At 39.6% G+C, this 23,897-nt stretch overlaps 1 protein-coding gene across 1 annotated transcript; it reads left to right on the top strand.

Annotated features, from left to right (window-relative positions):
* Window positions 1-2,744: 2,744 nt before the first annotated feature.
* Window positions 2,745-12,971, top strand: LOC120519569 (bifunctional heparan sulfate N-deacetylase/N-sulfotransferase 2-like; the record flags this gene model as incomplete). Its single annotated transcript, XM_039742517.1, has 8 exons — window positions 2,745-2,858; window positions 3,632-3,786; window positions 7,190-7,375; window positions 7,455-7,583; window positions 7,776-7,958; window positions 8,053-8,149; window positions 8,434-8,557; window positions 12,734-12,971. Coding segments are annotated over 8 exons (1,211 nt in total), but the record flags the coding sequence as incomplete, so codon positions are not given.
* Between the last annotated feature and the right edge of the window lie 10,926 nt (window positions 12,972-23,897).

Here is a 23,897-nt window from a genome sequence, read left to right on the forward strand (position 1 = left end):
CATTGCTCCATTATTCAAAATCAGAATTAATTGTAGCTTTCTTATACATCTAATGCAGGGGTGCCCACATTTTTTCGGCTTGCGAGCTACTTTTAAAATGATCAGGTCGAAATGATCTACCTACATTAAAAATAATATATATATATATACTGAGTATACTTTATACATAAAATATATGTTGTCGTACCTTGCATAACTGAGTAACCTTTATGGCACAATCACAATTCAATACATTTATGGTCACTACAGTATTTGGATTTAATAATCTTCATGCGGGAAAAGGCTGACTCGCATAAATAAGTAAAGCCGAATAATGCAGTCAAGGAGCTTTTGAATTCAGCCGAGTGAAAAATGACGGCTGTCCGATTAACTGCGATTTTAGTTCCCTCTCCTTTCTCTTTCTCAGATCACTTTTTGGAAGGACGTCAGTTTTGTAGTTTTTATGAACAGGTCGAAAGTGCCTTTCCACATTTTCCTTCTTTGGAATAGCAATGATAGATTGACAGATCAGACAAACATACTTCGATTATGACATTGTGAGAGAAAAAAATCCTCGTCTAATTCCACATAAAGCCCATACCCTCCCCAAACATTTTTTTTTTAAATCCCTTCTTTAGTTGATATAAATTGGAAGGCTAACTAGATCACAGCCAGAGTTTTGCAGTATCTCGCGTGTTTAATCGGGTGTGTGGGATGATCAGCGTGTTAGAAGAAAAGAGATCTCAGACTGGCCGCCCTGTATGTCAATCAAGTGGCAAATGCCATAAGGAGGATATATGATAGACTAATGTTTAAAAAAAATTTTTTTTTAAAGCAACACGATCTACCGGTCGATCGTGATCGACGCATTGGGCACCCCTGATCTAATGTTACAGTGAGATTACATGTCGACAAGTGACTCGGCCACAGTTGTGCTGTAAAGGCAGAGGTCAAAATCAGACTGGTAGGCACCTGATTGCCTTAGCTAGTACACCATACATGGGTTACGCAATGAAGACAGTAAGTTTTTACCAATGGCAGCCTGTTTATTTATGAATAATTCACAGTTTTAGTTGAGCGTCAGTATTCAACCTGTTAAACTGGAGCAAAGATAATTACCAGTTTTTAATGTAGAAATGAATCCTGATCTTTATTTTCATCTCCCTCATTGCTCTGTCTTTCTTATCTGTCAATTTCCTGAACTTACTTTAATCATTCTGGGGTCACATGGCACCACAACTTTTCCTGGCACGATCGGACACAAGGTAGAAACCCAGTCTGTGCTCATCATCCTAACATTCACTTCATTGCAATACAGAAAAATGCCAAATTACTTGGATACCAACCACACAAACATTCATGCATCCACCCATTTGGGACCATGGGAAGACTGTGCCTACCTCACAGCACTGGGCTCAAGTCAGGAGGTGAACCCTGAGTGCACACATCCAATTAAACAGGCTAATTTAGTGTCACCATTTAATGTGACACACAGGTACTTGAGATATAGAGACAACACTATCTTCAAAAGCCTGAAAATTAACATTTTGGTGTCCTGAAAAAAAAATTGAAATAGTAATTATAGTCTTAGCAATTACGCAGTTTCCATTACTGAATTTGTAAAAAGAATATTATAGGTGAGAGTGCTTTCCAGCTCTTTTTTCCTCATTCCTTATTAGAAGGATTAAGGAGTCCTAGTAGACTCGACACTATCAACTTCCAGACCGTGCTCAGAAGTCATTAAAAAGGCAAACAGATTGTTAGATTATATAACACAATGTGTAGAGTACAAGTCCAAGGAGGTAAGCTGAAGCTTTATGGTGAGGCCTCATATGGAGTACTGTGTGCAGCTTTGGGTTGAACATGGGGCAGTACTACCAAGAGGACTTCAACTCCCAGCAGTCATCACGGGGCTGAAAGGAGGAGACCTTGAGGGTCATGCACTATAAAAAGCAAGCTGGAGTACAGCGGAAAATGGATAGAGCGGAGATAAAGCGGATTCAGATAGACAGAAGCTAAGCGCATATATGTCACAAAAACAGTGCTTTTCCACATGATGCTGGAATAGTTTTTGTTTTCATACTGTATATCAGTGTATAATGTGATACGTCTACAAAAAGTATACAAGCCTGACAACATTTTCCATATCTAATTTATTATATATTCTTTAGCATCATATTTAACCTCTGATTACCACACTACCCACATAGCTGGCACCTCAGGCCCAGGATTTTAACTCAGAACTAACCAGTACAGCTACTATTTACTGCAACCATGACAGCACCCTTAGGAGAAGGATGCTAAGGATAGAGCTGCCAGGGAAAAGGGAAAAGAGGAAGGCCTAAGAGGAGGTTTATGGATGTGGTGAGAGAAGACAAGCAGGTGATGGGTGTAACAGAACAGATGCAGAGGACAGAAAGATATGGAAGAAGATGATCAGCTGTGGCAACCCCTAATGGGAGCAGCCGAAAGAAGATGATGATGACAGCACCCTTACACAAATATAAAAGCACATACAATCTGTTTTGCTAGAGCCATTATTGCACCACTTGTGCTGGCCACCATCTCCTGTAGCCTTTAAAATCATTTCTTCTTGCTTTGCACTTTTGTTAATGTGCTCTCAGAATATGGTTGTGACAAGTCCACCATCTTGTGGTTTCTGCTTTATAACCTAGAATTATACAGTATATGCAGCATAGCGTCATAGAAACTGGTTTTGTTCTTCTCATAATTTTTCAGCGTTTATTAAGTACAAGTTTTTTAAGAAATAACTTTTTTTTTTCTTTTTCAGTCTCTTCTTAATGCACAAAATAAGTTACGGAATCTGGTCCCTAATTTTACTTTCAACCTTGGCTTTTCTGGCAAGTTTTATCACACAGGTAAGGAAAAGTATCCTCATCTGAATTTCAAACCACTTTTAGTGATCATAAAATGAAATAATAGCAAGTTTTTACTACCTGTCACCTGTTGCCAAATAGTTCATATCTGGCTTTTCTGCGTGTTTCTTTTTGTGCCCAGCTCTGACATTAGAACACTGTAGATGAGAACAGGCCAGTCAGCCCAACAAAGCTCGCCAGTCCTATCCACTTAATTCTTATACAATAACATCAAGTCAAGTTTTGAAAGTCCTTAATGTCCTACTGTCTACCACACTACTTGGTAGCTTATTCCGTATGTCTGTGGTTCTCTATGTGAAGAAAAACTTCCTAACGTTTGTGTGTAATTTACCCTTAACAAATCTCCAACTGTATCCTTGTGTTCTTGATGAACACTCGGATCACTCTGCCTAATGTCCTTTCTGGTGTTATTATTTCTCATCTGTTTTTAACCCTACCCTAAATTTCTCTATATCAGAATTCTTCAGTCCTCTTTTTTATAAAATTGTATGAAACGTTCTGCTAGATCCTTAGTATGTCCATCTTTCTGATCAGACTTAATGTCATCTCTGCTTTTTTTTGTGGCATTGTCTTGGTATGCTACACCTCTTTTTGTTTTTCTTCACTCATGTTTTCCCCCTCTCTCATTTTTATTTAGTTCCCTGCTTATTCTCATCCCTCTCTTTTTGATTAAAGGTGTTTCTTGCTGTTCTGTTATGCCTGTGACTGACCTCTGTCCAGTTTTTTTTTCATGGCTCCTGTTCTGTGCTCCTTAGGAACGGATGACGAAGATATTGGAGATGACATGCTGCTACAACACCGGAATGAATTTTGGTGGTTCCCTCACATGTGGAGTCACATGCAGCCTCACCTCTTCCATAATGTTACAGTTCTGGCTGAGCAAATGAGACTCAACATGATCTTTGCCCAGGTGAGGCTCTGCCCTTTTTCCCCCTAAGTTGAAGATAACTTGTGCCATTTGGAATTCTGCAGAGTACTCACAATTGTGAATATTGCGTATCCATGCAGGAGGTTTTAGGTGAATAGTTCAAGCAACAATAGAAAAATGGAAAAGCAGACACTCTGCTCTGTTGGGCCCTTGAGCAAGGCCCTTAACCTGCAATTGCTGAGCGCTTTGAGTAGTGAGAAAGTGCTATATACATGCAAAGAATTATTATTATTATATTTTAAGAGATCTTAAGTACTATTGTGTCTTTTTATATACTAGTTATGTTGCTTAAATAGATGATAGCTCCTTCCACCAGCAATATTTCACTGCTTTCAGAATTTTAAGACACCTTGTACATACTAACTCCTACACAGGTTGACTCTGAAAATGTCTGCCATGTTGAATCCATATAATGCACTGAAGGAGTAATTTAGATGCTAAAAAATGATAATAGATAGATGTGTATTAATAATGTGATCACTTAGGTAGAAAAATGCTTCTCTGGGGCATTCAAGTATGATATTAACATTAATTTGTCTTTATCTAGCTTTTATCTTTTCTTTTCTTTAACTTTTTATACTGGAATGTGACATGAATGCCACTTAGTGTAATTTAAATACAACATGTGAGTATTTTAGGCACTGGTCTGGTGATGCCATTAGCACAGTTAAATGCAAACAGATCCTAAGCAAGTCATAAACCCATTACAGGACTGCTGCCATGCAAAAAAAAAAAAACCAAAACACCTCATTCATATTAAAATACATGATTGACAGATATTAGATAAGGCACTTAAAGTGTACATTAGACAACTTCTCTGGCATTTCCCTAGCAAAAATTCACTATGCAAGGTAATGAATATTAGGTAACTGCAGCAGAGATGGTTTGGAAGATATTAGAAGATTCTATTCAGTTTCCGTTCAGTTTAAATTATTTTTGTAATGTTCTGTGCACTGAGAACAGCCTCAGATTTGCAACTAGGACACAGCATCAGAAAATTTACAATACTATATTTTATGATCACGTTACTCCATTAAACATACAGAGCAATTGTGTTCGTAAGATTATTAAAAATGCTTTTGTCTGGGACCTCCTGACTCTCTAGTACAAAAAAAATGGCATATACCATATAACTTTTGACTCGTTCATGACATCTAGTCATGCCCTCTATTATTTATTTTTGACCCTCTAGCATACTGAAAAAGTACAAGAAAAAGATTTTTTAAAATGGTACAGTACCAGCATTTCTGTAATTTCCATACCAGAAGTAAATAGTTTTCAATCACTTCATGCTCAGTCATTTCTAAGCATGATGGGAACTCCAACAGATACCATCTGCTGTTTGATTCTAATATATGTGTTAGATCTTGGTGATCTTAGCTCTATCTATCTATCTATCTATCTATCTATCTATCTATCTATCTATCTATCTATCTATCTATCTATCATATCTTGAGTCTACGCGTGGAAGTGTGTCTGTCTGTCTCGGAAGTGAGAGGTGGAGTCGGGCTAAGGGCTCCACCTCTGAGGATACAAAAGCGAGGCCAGCACGTCGGCAAAATGAAACCTCAGAAAAAAGAGTCACTCGCTTCCCCGCTAATACAGAAGCGAGGCGAGTTCATCTGTAAAACGGTATCCCTTTTACTTTTCCTCCCACCACTAATACACAAGCAAGACGAGCACGTTGGCAAAACGAAACTTCCTAGGAGAGAGATGCCCAGAGTAGTTCTTTTCAATGACCTGACATCTCTACATTTCAATTTTTTTTCTGATGATATCAGTAGTTCCTAGGACCCTGTGCTTTTTACAGCATGGGCTTACACAGCTAGTATATATACATATTAGTATGTTTGTGTGTATGAACAAGCCGAATAGTGCGAATAGGAGGCTCCTCTTATGTGGCCTCGGAGAACGAAGAAAAGTAAAGGGTAGTTTTGAAGCACCATTTTCTCTGTTGTTGACAAGAACAAACTCCAAAGGAAACCCGATTCAATCTTCCAAGTCCCCCATAACTTCCCCTCACATATGTCAAACATATATACAGTATTTGTCAAACTTGTTTAGGTTCCACCTTTTTTGGCCATCTAGACCTGACAATTCTAATTTTTAGACCAACCTAATGATAAAGATTAAACCAAAGGATTCCTTCAGCAAAAATGACCAGAGTGACTTGAAGCCGAGTATACAACATCAACCGACCCCATGGGTTCACCCCCTAATGGGATATGATGAGTCAAAATAACTTGCTCTCAAAAACAAATTGAAAAAAATGGGGATCAGTAATACAGGCATGTGGAGTGCTGTTTTATGGTATTAGAAGGTTGCTGATCAAGAACATGATAATATTTTTGATACTCGGTTCTTTACTGGTGGTCCTAGTCCTCTGAGAGATGCTCCCTGAGGGTTAAAATGACTAGTTTCAAACTTAAGCGTATAGGGTATCATTTTATACTATTTCAAGGTCAGCAATTGCAAATATCATGTTATTTCTGATCCTTTACTAGGGATCTAACCCTCTCTAGGCATCTGTCAAAGGAGAAAAAACGACACATTTCTGTTATAATTAAGAATATTTAGACTTTAAACATTTAAACTGAAGCACATATTTTTACTATTTCACAAATGTGACATATCTATTCTTGTTTATTATGTACTTCTACCTCATGAAATTAATTGTTGAATTTCTTATGAACACCCCAAAGTAAAGGCAGCTTATGCTAATTCAATATTTTTTTCAGTTTCATTTAAACTAAACAAATCCTAACACAATAAAGGCCATTATAAGTGAAATATGGGACAAGGCCAGCTCACAACAGAGGAGAAAAAAAAATAGAAACTCCAGTCACTGGCATTTTTGAAGAAATTAAACATCTGGCCCAGCCCATCCTTAGCATTTTACAGAATCATAAGTATATGCTGGGCAGTGTAAAATGAAGATTAAATCAGTAGGTCATTGATCCCAAGTCTCTCCCAGTTTCTGGTGTTGCTTCCCATGTGTAGGAATAGCAGCTTGGCATAGTAACAGTGGCATTATGTGCCACAGTAGAACATTCAAAAGAGAAACAGAGTAGTTGAGGGTTAGTAACAGGTCAAGAATAATTAACTGACAAATATCTGCATGTTCTGCTAATCAGCAGCTCTAGTCAGGGTTTGCTTGACTAATGTGGAGAGTCTTCAGCCTAGATCTAAAAGCTCAGTGCAGTTAGAGCTCCCTTTCACTTGCATTATTTTATTTATCCTTCAAAGCTTTTAAAGGCCCACATCTTGTGATCAAAATGTACACATTGGTATGTATGCATTGATAATTTCTTTCTAGTAAGAAGGGCCTAGGCCATTTAATGTTTTTATATTTAAGAATAAGGATTAATATCTGTGATGTTTTTAGGAGCATGGCATTCCAACAGACATGGGTTATGCAGTGGCACCCCACCACTCTGGAGTATACCCAATTCACAGCCAACTATATGAAGCCTGGAAGTCCGTGTGGGGGATCAAAGTGACAAGCACTGAAGAGTACCCACACCTGCGTCCAGCTCGCTACCGCAAAGGCTTCATTCACAATGGCATCAAGGTCAGTATAGCAGTGGCAGCGCAGGGTTTATTTAATTTTGAGAGGGACTTTGGCTCATTGTCTTTCTGTTATGCCTTAGGTGTTGCCAAGACAGACCTGTGGCCTTTTCACTCACACAATCTTCTACAATGAGTATCCTGGTGGCTCACGTGAGCTGGACAGAAGCATCAGAGGAGGAGAACTGTTTTTGACGCTGCTACTTAACCCAGTAAGTGATGTGTGTTCAGTGGGAGTAGGAAGAACACTGTAGTATGCCCAGGTTTTGTTTAGAATAACGTCAGGGGGGCAGTAGTTTACACTGTGGAGCACTGAGGCGGCAGAAGTATGGTAAGATGGGTTCATCATCTTTAGTATTTGACTGGACACTTACATCCTATGTGTGTTTTCTTTTTTCTTGCAGATCAGTATATTTATGACTCATTTATCCAATTACGGTAATGACAGGCTGGGCTTATATACTTTTGAATCTTTAGTCAAGTTTGTGCAGTGCTGGACACAGCTGCGGCTACAGACTCTGCCGCCTGTACAGCTAGCTGAAAAGTACTTTCAGATCTTTCCAGAAGAGAGGGATCCTTTGTGGCAGGTACATCTTAAACCTAAGGAGCACAGTCGTGCTACATGATCACACAGAGTACCACGACACGTTAATAAACCTTCATAAACCTTCATACTTTCAGAATCCCTGTAATGACAAGAGACACAAAGATATATGGTCAAAGGAGAAGACCTGCGACCGGTTACCCAAGTTCCTAGTGATTGGTCCTCAGAAGACAGGTAATGTTGCCCCTGGTTTTGCTTGTCTTATGTTTATTAAATCAGACTTCATTAAAACTGAGATAGAAATGTATTTCTGATCCATTGTGACCATCCTGTTGTCTGACTGTGTCCAGTAGACAAAGTTATCATTTAGATTGTCTGTTTTGTTTCTGTCACTGAGGGGCGTATTAGTCTGTGTGTTCCTATTAAAACAGTGACTTCCTCTGTCAACCCAAACTGTATCCTGACAACTCTTATATTTGTACCCTCTGTCATTTTATTTCCTATTGTGTCAACTTTAGGTACAACAGCTCTGTTTTTCTTCCTGACTTTGCACCCTGCCATCACGAGTAACTTCCCTAGTCCTGTAACATTTGAGGAAATTCAGTTTTTCAACGGGCAAAACTACCATCGTGGCATTGACTGGTGAGCTTGGCAATGTCTTGTGGGGTGTGTTGGCAAAATTAACGTATAAAGAAATGAGAATATGATTTAAAATCTTATTCAGAGTTTAATTATATTTTGTTATTAATTAGGATTACTATACAAAATATATTCTACTTGATTACTCATCTTATTTTTTTTTTTTTGTATTAATTTTATTACAATCCATACAAAGCGATCAAGAAAAATTGAGTTAAGAACAGGTCAATTACTCATCTTACAGCCATACTCAAACATAAAACATATATATTTTTTAACTCTTACTTACCCCCACGTTGTCTGTAGTAATAGGTGAGAATTTTTTTTCAGAGGTAACAAAATGGCTTCAAAAGGGGGCCACCACTGAACAACAGCAAACAACATCAAAACACCCATGACAGAAGAATCTTAAGTTATTCATGTTGTATAATTCACATGTCCGGTATCCAGTTGTATGCTTCCAATGTTCCAAATGCAAATCCTGTAATATTATTTTTGAGTACCTGATGAGGGTTCAGTTCAAGGGTGACCTGAAAAGCAAGTAGAATTTGCCATGCACAATGAGTGAAAGAATTAAAGGTACACTTGCCAAACATTAACAAAAAAGTCCTATGACATTAACAATACGGAGTGTGAGCAATATTTTATATACAAGTAAATTTGAGTTTTTTTGATTTGATGTACTTTATTAGTCCCCAATGGGAAATTGTCTTTTTGCATGACGTTCAGAGGTCAGACCACAGGGTCAGCCATCGTTCAACAACCTTGGGGCAGTTTTCAGGTCAAGGGCCATCCTCAAGGACCCAACAGGGTAGGGACGGACCCCTTCTGACCGTAACAGGATTTGCACAGGCAGCCTTCCAGATGCCACCACTCCTCTACATGCTTTTAGTGGAATAAATACATTGATTAAAATAAAGTTTCATATGCATACTGACTTTTTTTTTTCTTTATTAAAATCATTTTTGTGAAAAAATGCTTTCTCATTAGCTCTGTGTTGACATCCTTTGGGGTAGATAGTAGCACATTATCATCCTATAATGTTTAATAAGGTCTTGTTATCTTGATCTGTCCTCTAGACCCTTGATGTGCAAACCACTGCTTTCCTATTAGTGGTTAAGCTTGTACGCTGTGCTGATGTTTGCAAGATGTTCATTTTGGATTACTTACTTGATCTTGATGTTCATTTATGATGAGTGCCGTGCTGCTTTTTGTAGGAGGTGTCCAACTGTTTGTCCAGAATATGCTGTCACTTTGTAGAGTACAAGGGTCTTAGAGCAGTGTCAGAAATACAACTCCACAGCATTGTAATGACCCATCACTATTTTTCCACAGTGGATTTAGCATTTATTTCTTTGCATATGTCACTTTTATGTTACACGGATTTCTTTATTTTTGTGATTAGATTTTTATTGAAATTCAAAATCTAGCTAATTAATAGGAAAATATAAGTCATAATAATAAAACCAGTAATGGCGCACTTGGCATTCCTAGTTTTCATCCTTTTTTTTTCTGTACGTTTAGCATTCGTTTGCTCAGAAGTTGATGCGCTTTCTGCTTCCTGAGCAGCTCTTGTTTTCTCCACCCTAGCGACCCGTTGAGGAAATGAATGCTAAACGTACAGAGAAAGAGTCTGAATACTGTGAATGCTCAAGTCAAATGTATAACGTGCAGTGTGCTGTTACTGGTAAGAAGATAAAACCCAATGCCTGCTGCCCACCCCACCACCCTATAACATAACCCAACCCTGCTACATTTAAGTTAAGAAGAAGAATAAAGGAAGCCATGAGGATCAGCAAGTGAGTGAACAGCACAGCACCAACCCAATTAAGAAGAAGAATATCTAAGGATTGGAGTTGTGGCCAGGACCTGGGGACATGCTGTACTGTAGCAGTCTATTCATCAATGTAAGAGCCAGAGGCCACATTGATCTTTGCTGCTGACAATTCCAAAAGGAGCAGATTAAAAAAACTGAAGACTTGAGACAGAAATGGAAAATGAATCAGGAGATTTCCAGCAAGAGTCAAGGACAAGTTTTGCAACAGTTGTCCCCAATGTAAACCGCCCCTGCTGGATAACAGATACATGAAGTCTAGATGTAGGGAAATGTGGGGAAGCAAGGAGATGCTAGCAGAGAGAATGAATGTAAAGAAATGAGACACTCCAGACCAAAAACTGAACACAGAAGGGCAATCCCAAAACACATGTGCAAGTGTACATTAGGGACAATGAAGATCACAGGACAATCCCCAGACATATCATTTATGGGAGTGAACACTCAATTTAAATTGAGTTTATTGATAATTAGTATTTCTTGAAACCAATGATATGTTTTTTAAAACTAAATTCCATGAAATTGGAGTGGGGGTAATGTTAGCCACATATTGATGGTCTGAATGGCTAAATATTCCAGTTTTGTTCTCATTTGAATATGACCCTATGGGGTTTGACAAATTGTTTTTCTGATCAGTAAGGCCCTCTTTTTACAACCTTATCCCATGGCTTGTTGATGCGAATGTATTGTGAAATCGCTGTGCCTTGTCAGTGTACGATTAAAGAAGACCTTGCAGCTCTCCAGCTGAGAGACCCACGCTGCTGCTGCTGTTTTTTTGCCTGCTCCACTGACTTTTGTGTGGTGAGAAGGTGCACGTGGGTCCTCTTCCTGGTAAGTTAATCATTGTGGCTCTGAACTTCCGGAGTGATGCTATGACACAGTGCCAAGTGGTGTTTTGAACTTTCCTTAGAATTTTGTGACAATGAGCTAACCTGTGAAGATCAATGGCTGCTTTTGGCAGTCTGGTGATAAATGAGAAGAAGGTTTCTCGCACCTTTTTATCTTTTTTTAATCCCTGGTAAAGCAAAAAAAATCCAAAAGTAGTTTGTTAAACCTGAGCTATAGCTTGCACATTTGATTTTGTTTCCTTTTAAGAAAAAGGGAACCATTCTAATATCCTGTGCATTTAAGAAATACAAAGTATCACTTGGTTTAGAAATGTTTGGAAAAAAATAAAAATGCAGTTCTGTAGTCTCTGCTTTTCTTGGTTAAGTATAGTTGATTTATCTGTGGTATGTATTTTATTTCAGTTTCAGTTCTGTAATTGATGTGAGCCGCTTGTGCAAGTAACATGGTCAGAGGGATTGGTACAGAGTATTCCTAACAATCCTGTAATTTCCGTTTTTAAATCTAAAACTGGATTCCATTTTAGTATTAATCCTGTAAGCTAGATAGATAGATAGATACTTTATTAATCCCAAGCGGAAATTCACATACTCCAGCAGCAGCATACATAAAGAACAATATTAAATTAAAGAGTGATAAAAATGCAGGTATAACAGACAATAACTTTGAATAATGTTAACGTTTACCCACAAGGTGGAATTGAAGAGTTGCATAGTGTGGGGGAGGAACGATCTCCTCAGTCTGTCAGTGGAGCAGGATGGTGACAGCAGTCTGTCGTTGAAGCTGCTCCTCTGTCCAGAGATGATACTGTTTAGTGGATGCAGTGGATTCTCCATGATTGACAGGACCCTGCTCAGCGCCCGTCACTCTACCACAGATGTCAAACTGTCCAGCTCCATGCCTACAATAGAGCCTGCCTTCCTCACCAGTTTGTCCAGGCGTGAGGTGTCCTTCTTCTTTATGCTGCCTCCCCAGCACACCACCGTGTAGAAGAGGGCACTCGCCACAACTGTCTGATAGAACATCTGCAGCATTTTATTGCAGATGCTGAAGGACGCCAGTCTTCTAAGGAAGTACAGTCGGCTCTGACCTTTCTTACACAAAGCATCAGTATTGGCAGTCCAGTCCAATTTATCATCCAGCTGCACTCCCAGGTATTTATAGGCCTGCACCTTCTGCACACAGTCACCTCTGATGATCACGGGGTCCATGCTGTCCTCACTTCTCTTTGTTTTTTATCTTAAGTACAGTACGTACATTTTTTTTTGGGAAATGATGTTGACACGTTACTTCTGTTCAAATTGAATGGAAAGACTTGACTAAATTCTAAAGATGTGTCAAGTAAGAGTGGGACGGGCTTGAACTTTTGAAAGGCCCGTACCTGTTCACCCCTCTGTTTCTCCCTTTCCTCTTTCACTGCAGATGTTTTCTTTAGCCATCACTTTTTTGTTTCCTGTCATCATTTCCTCTCACACTTTGTGTTCTTACTCTCCATTTAGGTATATGGAATTTTTCCCCTTCCCTTCCAATGCCAGCACGGACTTCATGTTCGAGAAGAGTGCCACCTACTTTGACACCGAGGTTGTTGCTAAAAGAGCAGCGGCACTTCTACCACATGCAAAAATCATCTCTGTCCTGATCAATCCTGTAGAGAGAGCATACTCCTGGTATCAGGTATGTGTGGCACATCTTGGGGAGGGGGTTTTGCTACTCGGAATATAATGGTGGGTCTTCAAAGTGTAAAGTGCAAAACATCCAGGCCTTAACTCAGGGACCTGACTTTTATCAGCTACCCCAGATAAAGACACATGATTATCGATACAGTTGAGGCTAACATGTCAAATCTAGCTAGTGTGGCTGACTTTTTATTAAAAAAATTAGAAACAAGAGTGGTCTGTATTACAGAAGACCCCAGATTTAGTGACAATGTGTGTATTTTACTATACAGTTTTGAGCTGATTATGCACTGCCCGGAGCACAAAATGTGTGGAAGTAAAATTGTGGCATCTAATGGCACAGACAAGGCATAGATTTGGAATGCTACTGAAGAGACGGGTTTTGTCCATTAATTACTCGAGTATATTTAAAACTCTGCTTTGGAATACATTTGCTTGTGTGTTCATAAAATTATATATACTGGATGGTAGGTCACAATAGCTGGTGGACTTTATTTCATCCTAGCGTTCAAATAAAAGTTGGAGTACATAATGAATCAGACAGTAGTGGAGTTTAAAAAATAAAAAACCTTAATGTCAAGATCAGTTGAAATATTATAAATACCTAAATAAATGCCACAGAGGTCAAGGTGCTCATTGAACACCATGTGTTTGGCGAAAAGTCCAGCCGTGTGTTCATTTTTCACTATTAATGCCAGCAAAGACAATCTATCAGTAGGCCTTGCTTGTTCATTTTGACAAGATGAAGGTAGAACATTGTAATTTAAGGTTAATTTGTCATCAAAAAAGGGTAGTTTACTGTTCTCTGCAGGGAGGAAAAGAGAAGGTATCAGAAAACGGTGCCATTCCCCTGGTCGGCAGGTTATTACCGTCACCAGAGCCCTTGATCTGTCTTCAATGCGCACACACGTGACGAGAGCTATTGGTAAAAATGGAGCACCATACTTCACGCCACATCACTCTTCATAGCTGTCTCCCTGGTTCACTGCGACATGCACAACAGCAAAGCAATACTCTCACTTCAAAGCAATAAGTTAGGGGGTACCCCCTGTTGAACTCTCAAAAGCACTGCATTATTCTTCATAGCCACCTCCCTTGCATCACATCGAAGCCATAATCTCCCCAGTGAACTTGCGATCGCATCAAAGCAATAAGGTACAGAGGGTTGCCTGTCATGCCACACTTTGTACCACTTCACTCTTCATAACTGCCTCCCTGGTGTGCCATGCCATGTTCCACATCAAAGCAATAATCTTCTCCATGAACTCCTGAACACACCCCACCTCACACGGCATCACTCTTCTTCTCGTGTCGCTTATTCTGCATAAATGTTATCGTACCATAGTCATGGTTTGGAGTGTAACACACAAAAGTGGCCTACTGCTTACATCATACAGGAACTCATTGGTTCCTGAAAGCAAAACACCTTATGAAAGCTTTAAAAATCAGCACATACAACACAAGACGTCTCGGTTACTGTAAATCTTGTTTCATTTTCATTAAAAGCTCGTTACAGCTCTGAAATGGTTCTCTTGGCTTCTTGTGTTGTTTTTCTGAACATAGTGGTAAGTTTAAATAAGCGTCAGTGGTACAAGGTTGACCACAAGAGCATACCAAGAGAGAAAATGAATTGATCAACTTATTTTAGTCGTTCCATTTTTTTTTAAATCTGCCACAAAAGTAGACACAGTATTTACTGAATTATTTGGTATGCAAAACCAATAAGACCGGGGCAGGCAATGCTGGTCCTGGAGGGCTGCAGTGGCTGCAGGTTTTTGTTGCAACCCAATTACTTAATTAATTCAGACCTTATTTAATCTTATGGCTTCTCAGTCTGTAATGTTTGGTTCTTATGTTGCAGCTTTGTTTTCCTTTCCAAAGATATCATCCAAATGATTTGAAGCCTAAAGGGATAGTTTTCAGTCTGTCACTCTTTTTCTCTTAAGTGTTTTACTAAATCAAATAGTGCATGAAGAATCCACAGAGGTGTAAATGGAAATACGTTTGAACTGCTGGCTCCTTTGTCATTTGCATCTTATTGCTAATAAGGAGTCAATAAAAAGAGTGAATGCAGCTGTTTAAGATTAAAATATGCAATTAAAGGTGGGGAACCTTAACAAGCGAGACCACTAAAATGAAGCGTCAAAATGTCACTTAAGCAATAAGTGCCTCATTAGCAATTATTGACTTCTCATTAAGGACAGAAACCTGCAGCCACTGCATGCTGCCCACTCCTGCTATAAGACATATTCACTTGTCAAAAGCAGTTTTAATTTTACTATAACATCTTTCTGTTCAATCCGATGTCAGAAACAGATAAGTCATTTATTTGCTGCAGAGTTTTTAAAATAAAGTACTTCTCAAATGTACAAAGCCGCTTTCTTTAAAAAAAAAAAAAATGTTTTTGTTAATTTGACAGCAAACTCCTACTGCTTTACAGTCTCCATTAGCTGCACAGAGCAGCCTGAGCGAGCTGAAGCCGCAAGAGAGGAGCCACATGAGATCAGAGCAGAGCCATTTCACTGCTAGATAATGCCAAATTAAACTGCAGCAAAAGTGCTGTCAATATACTCAACCACATCATCAAATTCAATCCACGCTTTGAAAAGTCGCAATGGGTGAGAAATAGCAGCTGCACTGCCAACACATTAAACTACTTTATTGCACTCGTTTTATGGTGTTAACTGCGTTTCTCTGTTTACGTTAGCATTTTAATGATTCTTCCTGAGTTGTAACTGTTTTCATCAAGAACTGTATTAATATTTTCATGCAAGTTTCATTATTCAAGTATTACAACTAAATATATCAAGCTGCTGCTGAAATGAATGCACAAATAACACTGGGCAGTGAAGACTTGGCATCCTGAACACTTTTGGGTGTATCTTCTCAATCACAAAAATCACCTTTACATTTTCATATCACGTCCCATTTATTACAATCGCTTATTTTTGTGATTTCCTCTCATATTGTAAGAATACATACCCAGTACAACAGCCACAACTGGACTATCTGTGGTGATCTGAAGGTAGCGGCCTCCACTACTGGGAATGCAGCTCAGATATACCAAGTGCTGTTGTTTATCAGCGAATGGGACAGCCTCACCAAACAGTCTACACACGTTAAAAAGAACTGGCCGCCCCGTAAGCAATTGGTTATGAGCAGAAACATGTGGCACATAAACTACATATTGGCCCACAAAGATATATTTTTTGCTTCCACTTCACAATAAACTAATGAAATATTTAATTAAAAGTGATGAACAAGGAAGGTGAAGGATTTGGATATTTGAGACAGATGATTCCATCAATAACTGACTGCAAGTTTAAGGACGGCATTTTTGTTAGTCCACAAATCAGACATGTCATCACTGATGAGAAACTCAAAAGATCTGCTAGTAGGGCTGGAAATTGCATGAAAAGGCATTGAAGGATGTTGTGGAGAATTTTCTTGATAACTACAGAGCACCAAACTACATCCAGCTGGTTGACAACCTGCATTCAAGCTATTGAACACCATGATGGGCAACAAGTCGCTAAAGACTAATTTTCTGCTTTCACCTTTGGACCTCTTCTGTGCTAATCTTAGTGCAGTCAATGATGAACATGGTGAGAGGTTTCACCAAGACATTGCAATGATGGAAATGCAGTCACAAGAGCAAGTGCAGTTTATCAGTGGTGGTCCACTATTGTTAGACACTGAAGCAAGAAGCATCACATGCAGAGTACAAATGAAAATCGGCAAAGCATTTTAAGTTTAGTTGAACTAATTCAATATGAGAGCATCATTAAGCGATTAAACACACTAAATTCAACACAGGTGAATTTCACGTTTCTCCAAATTCTTATGTGATACATTGTATTTGTGTTCAGTTTGCAGTTGGAAAAAAAGTTATTGTACAGTGTGGGGTTTTAAAACAGTATGGAACAAGCATTGCAGAGTTTTCAGTACCAGAGGTAAACATCAGCTTTCTTTTCTATCCACAAATCCCCTTCACCCATACTCCACACTCACTAGTGTAATTGTGGAAAACCATCACGTTTGTAGTCTTCATGAAACAGAATCACAGACTTTGCTGCAGTCAAGACTTCACCGGTTCACAGCAAACTCCTACTGCTTGATCCTCTCCCTCATTGCTTCGGAACAATCCGAATTTTACGACTCTCAAAAGGGAAGCGGTGCGCAGTGCAGTGCAAAGGCGTGGCACATCAGAGAGGTCAGATTAAGACAAGGGAGTCTTGAGGTTTATCCGTTATTTGCTCTGAAACCCTAAAGTCTGAAAGGTGGTGTCGATTTCAATGTCAAAATTTTAGTACTGACCAAAACTAGTCCAGTGCAATCTGAAAGAAACTTTTATCAGATCTTGGAACATTTAATGGAGCTAATCAGAACAGCGGATCAACATACAAGGAATACAAGGCCTTCAGACAGTATTCTGGCCTCTTCACTTTGTATACATGATGTGAAGTTGCAGCCATGTGCTAAAACCATTTAAATGAATTGGTCACCTCATCAAGCAACACACAGTACTCCACAATGACAAAGTGAAAACAGGATATTACATATTTTTTGCTGATTTGTTAAAAATGAAAAGATGAAATATCCCATTGGTACAACTATTCAGACCCTTTCTTCAGTATGTAGTTGAAGCCCCTTTGGCAGTGATTACAGCGGGGCAAGCTTTGAACACCTAGATTTAGGCATTTTTCGGCCATTCTTACCTGTAGATCCTCTCAAACTCTTTCAGGTGGGATGGAGGAGACCCTTGGTGGACAGCTATTCTCAGGTCTCTCCAGATTTTCAATTTGAGTTCAACTTGGGGCTCTGGTTGGGCCACTGAAGGACATTCCCAGAGTTATCCCTAAGCCACTCCTGTTTTGTCTTTGGTTTGTGCTTAGGGTCATTGTCCTGTTGGAGGCTGAGCCATCAGTCATGTCTGAGATCCAGAGTGCTCTGGAGAAAGTGTTTATTATGGATACTTCTGTCCTTTGCTTAATTCAGCTTCTTCTTGAGCCTGGCTAGTCTCCCTGTCCCTGGCACCAAAAAATAACACCTTTACCTGATGCTTTACCATTGGAATAGTATTGTGCAGCTGATGAATGGTTCCTGGATTCCTCCAGACTTGATACTTAGAATTGACGTCCAAGACCTCAATCCTGGTTTCATCAGACCAGAGAATCAAGTTTATTACAGTCTGAGAGTCCATTTGGTGTCTTTTTGCCATATATCCCAGATCTGTGGAGCGCTGTATTAAAGGTTGTCTTTCTGGAGGTTTCTCCTTTCTCCACATGGTCCCTGTGGCTAAGGTTTTTAGTCACTTCTCGTACCCTGCTCCCCCATTTAATAAGTTTTGCTGGGTGACCAGCTCTAGAAAGATCTGTGGCTCTTCCAAACTTGTTACATTTTAGAATTCTGGAGGCCATAGTGCTCCTAAGATCCTTCAGTGTTACTAAAATGTTTTGTAGCATTTAATGCAATAAAGTGGTGCATCCTTCAGTACTTACCAGATTGGTACTCCACTAATTCCCTACATCTGCTCTGAGAAATGTTTGCCTTTTCTTCTTTCCATAACTACTTTGGATTATTGGCCATCTTGCATTAACGTCCGATTTGAGTCCTCACACAGCATTACTGCTGAGTTGCAAGTTCCCATGAACAGTAACACGTATGTGCTTGTTATAAAATTCACAAAGCGTTTCTGTGCCACTCCAAAATTTTGCCTTGTTGGTGCAACCACTCTTCTGTAGCCGACTTGACATCTACATCTTCATCGGTATAGCACATCTCATGGAACTTGCACCTTACACTGGGAAGCAGGTAGCAGTCAAACAGGGCCAGGTCTAGAGTGGTCTGGTGGATTATTCATCGATTTGGATCCACACTTTCACAAAGGGCATTTGGTCAATGGCTACTCTTGGTTGATGTCCTTGATGGCCACAAATGGCAAAGCAAATCAGTGTAACTTTGATGTGTTATGTGGGCTTTTTGAGTAATCAATATGGACTACACCCCCTAACATCATAAAACATTGTGCAAATGATCTAACCAGCACTGGCTTAGATTGTGAACTGGTCTGGTGGGGGAGAATTGCCATGCGTCCAGTGTTTCAATTGTTGTTTTAAACGCTGGGTCATAGTGACGTATACAAGTTCTATCCCAATTTGTGAATCACCTCCCAGTCTAAATTCATTAACTGAGAATTCTCCTTGGAACACTGGGTAACATGCTGATTCATTTTAGGAGACACTATTGTGGGTACCCACAAATTGTGGACAGACACGATTTATGTTTAATTATTCATGAAGGAATGGATTCATCTGACCCATGACTGTTTCCTACAGAGTCTGCTATCTCAAAGCACCAACACTCTTTGATTTTCAACTCTTACGATTTGCTCCACTATGGCCACACTGTCTTCTGTTGTAATTGTGTAAGTGGCTGCAGGTTTTTGTTCCAACCCAGTTGCTTAATTTAAAAAAAAAAAATCCTTGTCAATTATTTAATTTCAGGGCTCATTAATGCTTTAACTCTGCCATGTCAGGTCATTCTCATATCCTAGATTTTTTTTCCTTTCTAAGGATATCATCCAAATCATTTGAAGTCTAAAACAGATGAGTAATTCTCAGTCTTTCACTTTTTTCTCTTCAATTTCATTCCAAGTATTTAATTAAACCCAATAGTGCATGATAAACACACACAGGTATACATGGAAACCAGCTAAATGGAGAAATGCTGAATTTCTTTTGTCATTTGCATCTGATTGCTAAAAAGAAGCAAATAAAAACCAAGACTACAGCTGCTTAAGACTAAAACAAGCAATAAGGGTTCTTAACGTGCAAGACAACTAAAGTGAAGCAGAAGTGTTACTTGAGCAATAAGGGCTTCTTATGAAGCACAGGGTCTGATGTGGCTTGACTAGGCGATAGGGCTGAGCTGATGGTATTATCCATCGCTGATTAGCTGACTACATCGTTGATGCAAATAAAAATCAATAAATGGCTCCAAACATTTGCAGAAATTTCCTCAAAGCGCCGAACTGCAGCCACCAATTATTTATTTATTTATTTCACCTTACATGCCTTACAGGGAAGCTTTCAGGCAGACTGAAGGTGTTTGATATTCCTATGCTATCCGTCGTGTCTTTTTTTTTTTTTTTCCTTTTCTTTCCTCAGAGGTGATGAAGGACCAAAGTAGCCAAAAACCAATATAGAGAGAATATACAGAGGATTGGCCAAGTTACCCCTTACACAGATGTCCCAGTCTGAGAAGTCACTGTGAATTGCTAGTTTGCATTTGGTTAAGTAAATGTGATTGTTCCCTTTCTGGATCAGTCATTCTATTTTATTTGTAGGCGTATGTAACAAGGCTCAGAACAAAGACCATGGAACCACCAGCCCTGGGCTACTTTTAGCCTAATATAAGATAGTAACTGTACCATGGATTCTGGCACTTTAATCAGTTAATCACATCGGTTTTGCATTAGTGGCTAAGTGAGGTTCTCTTTCCTCTGCGGTTTCGTTTTGCCAATTTGCTCGCAATCACTTGTCTGTCAGCGGCCAAGCGGTTTCTCTCTCCTTGGAGGTTTCGTTTTACCGATGTGCTCAACCTCGCTTGTGTATTAGCGGCTAAGCGAGTTTCTCTTTTGTCAGCGGTTTCACTTTGAGCATAATGCTGTAGCCTCGCACTTCCGGGCCGGACAGACAGACAGACGCACACACTTCCATGCGCAGACATTTATATATAAGATTAGGCAGCAGTTGTAGCAAAATTGAACTTGCTTTCCTTCCTAAAAATAATGACAAAACTATGCCATTAAGCAACCAGTCAAATTCATGCTGTTGAGGCAGGAAGAAAGGTGTTTAATGTAAATAAAAATCTTTTACTGAGAAGAGGAACCAGCTGGAGTGCGCTGTACCTCAGATAAGGCAGCCTGATCAGTGCGTTGTGCAAAACGTTTGAACGGGTGGAGCGCAGGTATATTTATGGTGCCGCACCACTGCAGTACTCACTGGCTCCAATTGCCCATGGTTATCTTGCTCTTTACATCACTCTTTTAGTTAGCTTACTATTCTTTAAATGACCGCATGGTGTTATTGCTCTGAAGGTGGTCCTGTGCATAGAAATGCCAGCTCATACGGTGGGTCACTGATCCCTACGCTAAACACAGCTTGTCAGCGATGTTAATGCTTTTTTTGCAGCTTGTCATTTGCATGCATGATAATAAAAGGAAATGAAATATAATTTTTTCTGTAACACATCCTGAGCTTTCTACCGGACATGCGTAGAGAAGCTATTTATTTGTAATCCATAAGCTTCCCTCCAATGTCTGAGTGCCTGCCTCCCGCACATTAAATGGTGTTGTACATTGGCGATGTTTGGAAATGGTGGTGTGAATTTTTAATACGTCACACAGCCCTGCTAGCCGAGAAAGGGTCACTGCCCTCAAGGGGTTTGTTGGCGTGTTGTTCTCTACTGTCAATTTTGCAGTTTTCAGCATCCATGTTGACTTGGTTCTATAACAGGAAGCATGCTCACTAAATCATAACTGCTAGAGACTTGAAATTGTCATGTACACAGCAGCCACGCTTTGGCCATTTAAAAAATTTTAGGACTACCCATCGTAGTCAGCGGACATGACGCTTCAGTAATAAGTACACGACAGTAGAAGATGGCACTGCTCATCGGTTTGAAACTGTTTTATTGCCTTAGCTTCCATGTTGTACTTTCAAATGGTGCTGACATGTTTAGAGTACAGTACTTGGATTGTTTTGTGTGAACTGCATGTTATTTTTAAACAGGCTGACAGATTGAAAGTTTGTAACACATTTCTGCTTGTTCCAACAGTTCTAGGAATAAGTTAGAAAAAGACATGAATGTCAGATTTAATGTACTGTATGTTGTGTGTTTGTCTAGTATGCAAGCCCACACTGTTTAACCTGCTTCTGCCAAACTTTGAACAGATGCCCCATTTGCACAGGGGAAGGCCACAGGCTAAGTGAACCCACCACCTAAACTATGAAATATATTAGTATTTAAAAAAGAGAATCACCCTCTTGGCAAGAGAAGCAAATAGCAAGAAAATAGTAATCCTTCATGCTCATCAGTGGTGAGGAATCACTCGGGGTCTCACCCGCTCCATGGAGAGCTTGCTTGCCAGGACGATCAAAGGAAATTCGCTTGAGTGAAAGCGTGCATTTCCTTCAGACTCGGGAGTCTCTTTGTGAGCACACACCGATTCTTCACTGCGATTGAATCTTTTCAGCAAGTCGTACCTGCACATTGATTCAGTGGAGCACAACACAAGTGCTATGGCGCACACACACACACGATATCATCCGTGTTTTTTAACTTGTTGGTAGTTGTTGAAAATGCAAGTACAGGTACTGCCAGTGTGATTCACACTTCTCATTCGAGTCCCAAGTAAGTCATTACCCATGAGTGAAGAGTGCGCCTACTGATGATTCTCTTGTTCACCTTACAGGTACAACAGAGTAACAGCACAGAAAAATCCAATATGTTTGAAATTCAAATGTATTGTTTTCGTACGGTTCATTATTAGAATTGTTTTAAATAGAATAAATGATAATATACTCACGTTTAAGTTCTCCCGTGGATAAATCGGGACTTGATTTTACCATATAATTTACGGAATTTTATAATGTCAGATGTATACGTTGAATGTGGAAAACTCACGCTATTGGTCAAAGAGATTATGATATGCTAACTCCCACCTGAGAGAGTAACCACGGAGCACACTGCCTTTTTTCTATGCATTGTACCTACGCGACCACATGGTAATACCCAAACCCGAATACCTGACGTTTGCACTGTTTTGTGTTTTTTGTATCACACACCCTCATACAGAGCATCCTATATCTATGATGGAGCGTTCGATCAGAAGAAAATATGAAGCTGGCTTTAAATTAAAAGTCGTTGAAGTGGCGAAAGAAATTGGTAACTGCACTGCTGCAGCAAAATTCAATGTGTCTGAGAAACTGATGTGAGATTGGAGGAAGCAGGAAGATGTAAATAAAAAAAAAATTAAGTGTTGTATTTTTGAACAGGCATATAAGTCAGGGACTGATTTTATGATCGATTTTTCACTTTTCAAGACCCGACTTATACATGAGTATATACGGTAACACAGTGGTGCCTTGTACTTCAAACTTAATTCGTATCGGAAGGCTGTTTGAACTCTGAATTGTTTGAAGTCCAGATCAGTTTTCCCCTTTTGAAATAATGGAAAGTGAATGAATCCATTCCCAGACCTTAAACAATAACTATTTTGATAAACCTAAACAGCAAATACACATCATTTAAGGTAAAAATAACACTAAATAATAAATTAAAACATGAAAATAATAAATTCATAAATACTGTGTAATGAAATGTGTGTTTGGCGGCACACACAGACGCATTGGTGCTTTGTCTGTCATAATGACATTCTGCAGGGCGAATGACGACTACAGCCAGCACGATCTCCTAAAAATAGGACTGTTCAGCGAGGCGAGTGTTACCACAGAGTTTCTCCGCTTCCACAACATCCTGGAGGACACAGCCAGGCATCCGGACTCCCCTGTGTAGGGATAGGAGGCAGAAGCAGGGCTGGCGAGGATACAGAGGCGACCACACGGGCTGCCTCTTCCTAGCATATTTCCCACCAACGTAAGATCCCTCACAATTTAGATGGACAATCTGAAGCTACAGGTTGCAGCAAGTACGACCATTAAGGACAGTTGGCATTCTGCTACTTACAGAGACCTGGCTTCATTCACTCATTCCAGATACAGCTATTGAGTTAGCAGGCCGCACACAACTCTGACAGGACAGAACCGGAGACTCTGCTAAGAGAAGACAAGAAGGTTATGCCTGCATGTCTCAACAACAGCTGGTGTACTAACACTAAGACTGTACACAACACATGACGTTTACACTCACTGCGTGAGCTCCATCTGTTGCTGCATTTCTTTCACTGTGTGCACAGTTCAAA

The sequence above is a fragment of the Polypterus senegalus genome, unplaced genomic scaffold (assembly GCF_016835505.1).
Source record: "Polypterus senegalus isolate Bchr_013 unplaced genomic scaffold, ASM1683550v1 scaffold_2761, whole genome shotgun sequence".
NCBI lineage: Eukaryota > Metazoa > Chordata > Cladistia > Polypteriformes > Polypteridae > Polypterus > Polypterus senegalus.